Source organism: Thalassophryne amazonica, chromosome 3 (genome assembly GCF_902500255.1).
Source record: "Thalassophryne amazonica chromosome 3, fThaAma1.1, whole genome shotgun sequence".
Classification (NCBI taxonomy): Eukaryota; Metazoa; Chordata; class Actinopteri; order Batrachoidiformes; family Batrachoididae; genus Thalassophryne; species Thalassophryne amazonica.
In genome coordinates, this window is record NC_047105.1 from 82,894,408 (window position 1) to 82,905,076 (window position 10,669).

General features: G+C 40.8%; 1 protein-coding gene across 4 annotated transcripts in view; it reads right to left on the reverse strand.

The window, feature by feature from the left end:
- Positions 1-10,669, reverse strand: part of kif21b (kinesin family member 21B) — a 178,888-nt gene that overhangs the window by 39,551 nt on the left and 128,668 nt on the right. For 3 of the 4 annotated variants that reach the window (XM_034166974.1, XM_034166973.1, XM_034166976.1), the window contains exons 27-30: positions 10,297-10,335; positions 1,617-1,753; positions 1,131-1,311; positions 677-841 (exon numbers count right to left, since the gene is read on the reverse strand). In XM_034166974.1, coding sequence (XP_034022865.1) covers positions 677-841; positions 1,131-1,311; positions 1,617-1,753; positions 10,297-10,335 — 522 coding nt within the window. The remainder of the gene's footprint in view (positions 1-676; positions 842-1,130; positions 1,312-1,616; positions 1,754-10,296; positions 10,336-10,669) is intronic. The other variant, XM_034166975.1, reaches the window with a different exon arrangement.

Sequence of the window (10,669 nt, forward strand, 5' to 3'; positions counted from 1 at the left end):
CTTCCCACCCTTTCTGTGTGGAGTTTGCATGTTCTCCCAGTGTCTGTGTGGGTTTCCTCCGGGAACTCTGGTTTCCTCCCACAATCAAAAACATGCTTATTTAGGGTCCAAGGCAGCGTCTCTACATCTGGAGTTGTTCCCGGGCACCGGACTGTGGCTTCCCACAGCTCCTAGTGATTGGATTGTGTGTAACCGTAATTAGGATGGGTTAAACAGAGAGGAAAAATTTCATTATATGTGTATATATGTACAATGACTATAAGGGCTCTATTCTGTTATGCAAAAGGCAGACAAAATGGATTCTGCACAATACAAACCACTTAAAGATTAAAAGGGAGCATCACTGTTGCAAATATAAACAAAGGTTTCACCCAATCCCTGAAGTTCACAATAAAGGTTTGGAATCTCTTAATGCTTGAAAATCCATTTAAAGAAACTGTAATAAATGTGTAAACACATGACAATTATTGAAACTAAACTTATTTCTTTTTATAAGTAATGCTTGGAACACGTCAAGCCACTAAAATGTTTATTTATTAATTAGGCAAACTGACTTATTGATGTGAGTTTACTTCAAATAATTGTGTTTAAAATAAACAATAGCAGGAATAAATAAATAATAAATAAAGAGTGTCCCCTTAAGTATGTGTAAGAATGACTCAGTGAGCAAACATACCTATTGAGGTCCCAGATGCGGACCGAGTTTCCAGCAGCGGCGTACAACACAGATCCTGACGGGTTGAGGGCTATCTGGTTGATCTGACACTCACCCTGTGCAAAGGTTATTGTTCGAGTGGTGGTTCCTGCACACGCATCACCTGAAACCACCTGACCTGAAGAGCTGTGAGGGTACAAAGATGCAAAGGAGAGAATTAGAGGAAGAGAGACCAGGACAGACAGAAGGTGACACCCAGAATATGAAATAGCACAGAGAAAAACAGATGCATATAATGATCATTATTTTGCAAATTCCCTTTCCCATAATCTGCCACTTCATTTTTCACAATGTAGAACTTGAACCACTTCACTGGGCAGAAAATGCATATCCTAACAAATCTCTCTCTCCAGCTGCAATTTTGTGGGTTAGCTGCTCCAAATCGTTTTAGTTGGCTGGCTGGCAGGAAACTTACGTGAGCGTGCGGACACACTTGGCGGAATCACGAATGTCCCAGACTTTGATGTAAGAGGTGGAGACAGAGAAGACAAGACAGGACGACGGGCAGTATTTGACAGACACCACATTGTTGGGGTGACCTTTCAAGGTGGCAATCTCCTGACCTGTAACCAGGTTCCACATCTTGCAGGTGCGATCTGGAAAGCAGCAGCAGGACAATTTACCGCCTTTTCATTACTGCCAATCATACTTTTGCCACTTATACAGTTAATTTCTACAAATGTGACTTGACTTTAATTTTTGAACAGCAATTTTTTCAAAGGGATTGATGGGGGGGAGCTTTAAAATCAGGCAAATATTGTTACATATATTTAACTCCTGATAACTCTGAATAACTGGTTACTGAGAGCACTGCAGACTCCCATTTCATGTTTATGCACCCCCCCAATCCAAATAAATAAAGAACAGTGCATTTGTGAGTTTGTCATTTCTAACTGTGTACCTTTAGAGCCAGTGAACAGCAGCTCATCTGTCGCGTCCACACACAGGACAGGCTTTGAATGTCCCTCAGCTACTGACACACACTGCAGGGGCGCAGTCCGTCCCCCTTTCACTCCCCCAATTGGATTGATCACACCCCTAAAATTCACACAAATGTACACTCTAGTATGACCCCTGACAGATCTATACACACAGCACAGTACACACTGGATGTACAGAAAGAAAAAAAAAATACATAAGTGTACAAGACAAACCTTACTGGATGCATTCAAGCTGTTCTGTCCTATCTGAAATCTGTACAACCGAATGCGTAATCACATAGAAAGCCACCCACCCACACTCCCACACCCACTTACTGAATTCTAAGCCCACCTGCTCCACATATGACTTTCCTCTCTGCTTCCCTTTTTTCTTATTCTTGTAAACCAGCCCAATTAAGCCACAACAACAGTGTCTTACTGCCTGTCATCTCATTCTCGCTTTTATGCACATACATACACAGCTCCTTCGATACTAATGTGCACCCAAACTTTCTTACCAAACACCCACCCCTCCAAACTCCAGTATGTCCCACTTACAGACCAGAGTCCCAGAGTGTCTGGAGAGCAGGCAGCAGAGTGAGACAGAGCAAAGAGGTGGTGAAAGGCAGAGAGAGGACTGGGAAAATTGGTCCCTCATGGATTTACGACTAACAGTGGCATTTAGTGTGCATGAGAATGTGTGTGCATGATTGCATGGGGGAGTGAGCAAGAGTAAGAAGTGAGGCGAGGAACAAAATACTTAGGAAGCCCAGAAGATGTGAGGAGGGAAAAGAGAATATGTGATTATACACAAAACTTTGTTTCTGCACAGAGAGAGACCAATATCCAACAAGCTGGCAGGGGGAGTTTGAAACTTGCCAGGGATGGAAACATGCACCTCTTCTGTGCCTGCATGTAAAATGATGTGAAAATACATGAACACACACACACATCAAATCAAAACCACACCAAACCAAACTGTTTTACAGTGCAAAAATATGTGAACCAAACTCAATCATCAGCCAGCTGGAAACAAAACTGCATGCATTTCTGCCCAGTGTCACAAAGCACAGAAGACAATTGTACCAATAATAAGATGAAAAAAAAAAATCATCAGTTTGAAAGACCAGCTTCACAGCAGCCTGCAACACAAAAGACCCCACAGCAAAAAGTCCTGGAATGCTGTCATTACACATGAAGCATCAGTTCTCCGCCAGTCAGGTGGAAGTAGTCAGCTCTATACCTCCACACCCAATTGCTTTCAGTCTCAGGGTAAAAGGCTATACAGTGCATATGGGTAGGTGAAGAGAAGCAACAAGCTGGGAATATAGTCATATAATCAGATTTTGGACATCTACTCAGAATTTAAATCAGCTGAGCTGCAAATTCTACCTGCAACAGCAGATGGATTAACTTCAAATGTATGGAGTAAATACAGCATCGCACACAATCTGTGCCACCAATTACTGGGCCAATTTGGAAAACAGTCAAGTCAGAAAAAGTGGAGATAACCCACACACGTGACACTTTACGCAGTATGAGTTTTTAATGCCAGAAGAAGAGTGAGAACAGAAAATGTAGAAGACACAAAAAAGGTTTCTGCTTTGCTGAATAAACCTCATCACTGTGAAGGTTATTATCTCAACTCAATATGTGTATTACTTGCTAAACTGCAGTTCTTCTGAAAGGTTTCATATTACAATGTTGATTATTAACCTAATAGAGGTCAATGTGCAGCTGGAAAAAATGCAGCCATCAATATACCATAGATACTGAGATGATTCATTCTAACAAAAAACATTTTCAGGTCACTAAGAAACAAAATGTTTTTGTGGCTGTTGTTTTAAAGGGGAAAAGTGCTGCTCGCTATACGCTCTCTCTGGATGGAGACATAGCAAGAGCAATGCGATACCCAAACAGCCTAACTCTCACTTTCAGAGAAAAATGTTGAAAACGTTTAACACCTGATAGCACACAGCCAGGGTACCATTCTCACACTCAGTGGACAAATTTTTCCATTGCACTCTGTTCTGGGTCATCAGCCTTTGAGATCCAGAGATGCCTAGGAAGAGTTTATGGAGTCATGAGGTTGCTGGGCAGAGGGATTTAACAATACTGATATCTTTGCAGGAGAATGGAGGTCCACGTCTTTAGGGTCCTCGTGCTTCCCGTCTTACTGTATGGTTGAGAAACCTGGATTCTCACCAGTGACATGAGGAGATAAATTGGATGTCTTTGGTGCCAAGTCTATACAGAGGATCCTTCAGTACCATTGGAGTGACTTTGTGTCATGTGAGCAGTTCCATAGGTAGACTCATTTGAGGAGCATTGCTTGCACTGTCAGGGAGCTTCAGCTTCAACAGTTTGTACATGCATCTGATCCAGTACACATGTGTCTCAGTGTTGAGAAACCCAGCAGCTTGACAAGGTCAAGGAGATACCCACGCTTCACCTGGCTGCAGCAGATAGATGGTTACTTGGAAGAGTTACTTGTGGAAGTGATGATCAAGTGTTTAAAATGGTGGGTTTGTGACCAGAGGATCCTCACTTTAAGGCTGAATCTCAATTCTACCCCTTGGCCCTTCCCCTTACCCCTTCCCCTCCGTTTTGTGCGGGCACGAGAGACAGAGGGGTGTCTCAAATCTCTTTTTGGAGCAAGGCGGAGGGGAAGGCAGAGGGCTTCAAACCCCTCCAAACGGAGTGAATCTGGATGCACACTCTGTTTGGAGGGGTAGGAGGAGCTTACTGCTGTCTCAGAAAAAACAAACAGTGCTGAAGAGCCGCACAAATGAAGCGGCTTTCATCACAAATTACGCTGTTTAGAAAGTTATAACTTGCCAAAAAACTTTACAGGCAGTTGCCTATGACAGCAACGTGTATGCTGCTGGATGCATGTTGCGTATATTGTTGTTCTGAAGAATATAACTTCGCTTGTGCTCTGAGGCGTTATAATGCGCATACACACGAACGCTACAATAAGACACTTTTATATCTCACAACGGAGAAAATCGTAATAAAAGATAAGCACAATAATTTGTATGTTCATAAATCTTTGGATAATATTAATCCCTGCTGTTGGATTTCAAGGTCTGTAACACGTGTGTATTTTGTAAACAAAGGGAGTCCTGAGCGCACTCAGAAAATGAGAAGTTTCATCAATGGGAATAAGTTGGAAAATATATACACACACACATGTATATGTGTAACACATAACCTGACGACCTAATAGACTGCTATTATTTGTCAAAGAAATTTCTAAAGTAAAAAGTGCTGGATGCAAAAAATGGGAGAATTTGAAAAAGAAATATAAGGTTAACAGAACTAGATGCTTCCCATAACATACATACATACAGGTGCTGGTCATATAATTAGAATATCATGAAAAAGTTGATTTATTTCAGTAATTCCATTCAAAAAGTGAAACTTGTATAATGTCTACATTCATTGCACACAGACTGCTATATTTCAAGTGTTTATTTATTTTATTTACTAATTAATTAATTACTAATCAACCAATTAATGATTAATCAAAAATAATTATTAGTAATGTTGATTAATTCTTATTAGTATTAACAATAATCAATTGCTAATTAATTATTAATACTATTAATTATTATTATAAATTACAAATTAAATTAATTAACATGACATGATTGCGATGCGTCAAAGAAATCTGTGACTTCTTCTATTTTTTCATTTACGCAGAAAGGCGAGAAAATAAAAAGAGCAAACAGGCTACTGTAACAATTTGCATTTCAGTTGCCATATTAAACAGTGAAGACAGCAGTTTGACATGGGCAGTTTTTTTTTCTCCTAAGGCAGAGGGGTGTCTCAATTCATAGGGCTAGAGGCATACCCCTTCACCTTACCCCTTGTTTTAAAGGGGTAGGCGTAGGGGTAGGGCCAAGGGGAAGGGGTTCAAAAGAGAATTGAGATTGGGGGTAAATCCCCATTCAGACCAGGGGTAGTAAATCACTAGGCAACTCTTGCGTGAGGTCTTTAATCCTAAAATTGCAATCTGTGTGTGTGTGTGTGTGTGCGTGCGTGCGTGCGTGCGTGCGAGATAGACTGTGTAGCATCACTGTAAAGCGCTTTGAGCATGAAAGTACTATATAAATGTACTTCATTACTACTGAGAAGTGGAGAATGATCAGTTGCCTGCCGGGGTGGTTGCCAACCAAGACATGGAGTGATTCCATGGTGCGACATGTGGCACCAGTGCATGCGCCAAGACTTTACTCTTAACTGAACATTCATTTTAAAATGTGTCACACCCTGACTACAGGTCAAATAAAATCAAATCAATTTTATTTATATAGCGCCAAATCACAACAAACAGTTGCCCCAAGGCGCTTTATATTGTAAGGCAAAGCCATACAATAATTACGAAAAAACCCCAACGGTCAAAACGACCCCCTGTGAGCAAGCACTTGGCAAGAGTGGGAAGGAAAAACTCCCTTTTAACAGGAAGAAACCTCCAGCAGAAGCAGGCTCAGGGAGGGGCAGTCTTCTGCTGGGACTGGTTGGGGCTGAGGGAGAGAACCAGGAAAAAGACATGCTGTGGAAGAGAGCAGAGATCAATCACTAATGATTAAATGCAGAGTGGTGCATACAGAGCAAAAAGAGAAAGAAACACTCAGTGCATTATGGGAACCCCCCAGCAGTCTAAGTCTACAGCAGCATAACTAAGGGATGGTTCAGGGTCACCTGATCCAGCCCTAACTATAAGCTTTAGCAAAAAGGAAAGTTTTAAGCCTAATCTTAAAAGTAGAGAGGGTGTCTGTCTCCCTGATCTGAACTGGGAGCTGGTTCCAGAGGAGAGGAGCCTGAAAGCTGAAGGGTCTGCCTCCCATTCTACTCTTACAAACCCTAGGAACTACAAGTAAGCCTGCAGTCTGAGAGCGAAGCGCTCTATTGGGGTGATATGGTACTATGAGGTCCCTAAGATAAGATGGGACCTGATTATTCAAAACCTTATAAGTAAGAAGAAGAATTTTAAATTCTATCTAGAATTAACAGGAAGCCAATGAAGAGAGGCCAATATGGGTGAGATATGCTCTCTCCTTCTAGTCCCTGTCAGTACTCTAGCTGCAGCATTTTGAATTAACTGAAGGCTTTTCAGGGAACTTTTAGGACAACCTGATAATTAATTACAATAGTCCAGCCTAGAGGAAATAAATGCATGAATTAGTTTTTCAGCATCATTCTGAGACAAGACCTTTCTAATTTTAGAGATATTGCGCAAATGCAAAAAAGCAGTCCTACATATTTGTTTAATATGCACACTGAATGACATATCCTGATCAAAAATGACTCCAAGATTTCTCACAGTATTACTAGTGGTCAGGGTAATGACATCCAGAGTAAGGATCTGGTTAGACACCATGTTTCTAAGATTTGGGGGGCCAAGTACAATAACTTCAGTTTTATCTGAGTTTAAAAGCAGGAAATTAGAGGTCATCCATGTCTTTATGTCTGTAAGACAATCTTGCAGTTTAGCTAATTGGTGTGTGTCCTCTGGCTTCATGGATAGATAAAGCTGAGTATCATCTGCATAACAATGAAAATTTAAGCAATGCTGTCTAATAATACTGCCTAAGGGAAGCATGTATAAAGTGAATAAAATTGGTCCTAGCACAGAACCTTGTGGAACTCCATAATTAACCTCAGTCTGTGAAGAAGATTCCCCATTTACATGAACAAATTGTAATCTATTAGATAAATATGATTCAAACCACTGCAGCGCAGTGCCTTTAATACCTATGGCATGCTCTAATCTCTGTAATAAAATTTTATGGTCAACAGTATCAAAAGCAGCACTGAGGTCTAACAGAAGCACAGAGATGAGTCCACTGTCTGAGGCCATAAGAAGATCATTTGTAACCTTCACTAATGCTGTTTCTGTACTATGATGAATTCTAAACCCTGACTGAAACTCTTCAAATAGACCATTCCTCTGCAGATGATCAGTTAGCTGTTTACAACTACCCTTTCAAGAATTTTTGAGAGAAAAGGAAGGCTGGAGATTGGCCTATAATTAGCTAAGATAGCTGGGTCAAGTGATGGCTTTTTAAGTAATGGTTTAATTACTGCCACCTTAAAAGCCTGTGGTACATAGCCAACTAATAAAGACAGATTGATCATATTTAAGATCGAAGCATTAATTAATGGTAGGGCTTCCTTGAGCAGCCTGGTAGGAATGGGGTCTAATAGACATGTTGATGGTTTGGAGGAAGTAACTAATGAAAATAACTCAGACAGAACAATCGGAGAGAAAGAGTCTAACCAAATACTGGCATCACTGAAAGCAGCCAATGAGAACGATATGTCTTTGGGATGGTTATGAGTAATTTTTTCTCTAATAGTTAAAATTTTATTAGCAAAGAAAGTCATGAAGTCATTACTAGTTAAAGTTAAAGGAATACCCGGCTTAATAGAGCTCTGACTCTGTCAGCCTGGCTACAGTGCTGAAAAGAAACCTGGGGTTGTTCTTATTTTCTTCAATTAGTGATGAGTAGCAAGATGTCCTAGCTTTACGGAGGGCTTTTTTTTTATAGAGCAACAGACTCTTTTTCCAGGCTAAGTGAAGATCTTCTAAATTAGTGAGATGCCATTTCCTCTCCAATTTACGGGTTATCTGCTTTAAGCTGCGAGTTTGTGAGTTACACCACGGAGTCAGGCACTTCTGATTTAAGGCTCTTTTTCAGAGGAGCTACAGCATCCAAAGTTGTCCTCAATGAGGATATAAAACTATTGACGAGATAATCTATCTCACAGAGTTTAGGTAGCTACTGTGCCCTGTGTTGGTATATGGCAATGGAGAACATAAAGAAGGAATCATATCCTTAAACCTAGTTACAGCGCTTTCTGAAAGACTTCTACTGTAATGAAAACTTATTCCCCACTGCTGGGTAGTCCATCAGAATAAATGTAAATGTTATTAAGAAATGATCAGACAGAAGGGGGTTTTCAGGGAATACTGTTAAGTCTTCAATTTCCATACCATAAGTCAGAACAAGATCTAAGGTATGATTAAAGTGGTGGGTGGACTCATTTACTTATTTTGAGCAAAGCCAATCGAGTCTAACAATAGATTAAATGCAGTGTTGAGGCTGTCATTCTCAGCATCTGTGTGGATGTTAAAATCGCCCACTATAATTATCTTATCTGAGCTAAGCACTAAGTCAGACAAAAGGTCCGAAAAGTCACAGAGAAACTCACAGTAACGACCAGGTGGACGATAGATAACAACAAATAAAACTGGTTTTTGGGACTTCCAATTTGGATGGACAAGACTAAGAGTCAAGCTTTCAAATGAATTAAAGCTCTGTCTGGGTTTTTGATTAATTAATAAGCTGGAGTGGAAGATTGCTGCTAATTCTCCGCCTCGGCCCGTGCTACGAGTATTCTGGCAGTTAGTGTGACTCGGGGGTGTTGACTCATTTAAACTACCATTCATCCTGCTGTAACCAGGTTTCTGTAAGGCAGAATAAATCAATATGTTGATCAGTTATTATATCATTTACTAACAGGGACTTAGGAGAGAGAGATCCAATGTTTAATAGACCACATTTAACTGTTTTAGTCTGTGGTGCAGTTGAAGGTGCTATATTATTTTTTCTTTTTGAATTTTTATGCTTAAATAGATTTTTGCTGGTTATTGGTGGTCTGGTGGTCAGGTCAATGAAATGTGCTTTGATTTGTCTTGTTGCTGTGCATAAATTTTAGAAGTGATCACACATTTTTACTCAAGAGACCCTCCTAGATATCCATTTAAATTTATACATAATATCACCATTGTATAATGACAAGCTGTCCATGTGAGAACCAGCTGACCAGGGCAGTATTACTGTGATTCATCTTCATAGCAGCTTCTTTTCCTTTCCCCAAGTTGCACATTTCTTCTGCACTTCTGCACTGCTGCATTTCTTCCTGCAGCAGTGGATTTCTTGCAACTCTGAGCTGTTCCAAATGAAACAGTTGCTGCTCTGCCAGAGTCTGCGAAATACATTGCAGTGTACTGTATTATGCACAGTTTAAGAGCTGCTAATGGATGTTGCAGGACCAAGTAACAAGTGACCAGCTGACTAATGAAAAACACTGAGGGAGATCAGTGTGTGCTCTCTGCAGGACAGAGGAAAAACAACCAAGATAATCTCTGTGAAATGTGCATCCATTTGTGGCTGACTGCGTGATGAAGAGCTTTGGAGCCAAAAATGTCTTGGGAAAACAGATCAGAAATGTCTGCTTTTATTTTTCTTTTTGTCTTGCCATTCCAATACTTTTCTCCCTACAGATCGTCACAACAGCCTGGAATAGAAACTGCACTTCAACAAATGCAGACTTCTCTAGTGGAGGGTTATGATAAGAAGTGGCCAACCCTGCCTAGCTATCAGGAGATCAATAAAAATATCACTTCTTTTCATCAGCATTCTGTACACGAGTGATGAGGTTCATTCAGATCAAAACAACAGGAAAAATAACCCCACAAAAGTGGAAAGAGGTTGTGGGTTAAAAAGTGGCCAAACCATGTACCACAGCCCACCAGAGGATGACGAGGAGGAGAGGCCGAGGCACTGACTACTGGTGGAGATGAGATGGCAACAGGTGTTACAGGCAAATGAGAGAACAGTGCGACAGAGTGAGACACGGTTCCTCTACCTGAGCACCTCGGAGAGCGAGGAGTCGCTGTCATCAGACCTGGAGGTAGAAGAGCAGCAGGAAGGGGGAGTGGTTGGGTGGGGAGAGGAAAGGGTTAAGCATACTAAGGAGAGACAGAAGGATTACTGGCAAAAAGGTTAAAGGAGGACTACAAGAGGGGTTTCAGAGATAAAGCAGAGAACAAACTAGCAGGAAAGCTCAGTCTACAATAAAGACTGTCCAGTGATTATCAGGCTCCATGAAATGAGGTTCTTTTCACAGACAAACACTCATCAGGTGATATTTACTGACTGATACCTGCTGACATTCAGCTCTATTTGCAACTACTTTGGAATGGTCTGCTAAAATGACACACATGGAAAGCAAAAATAGG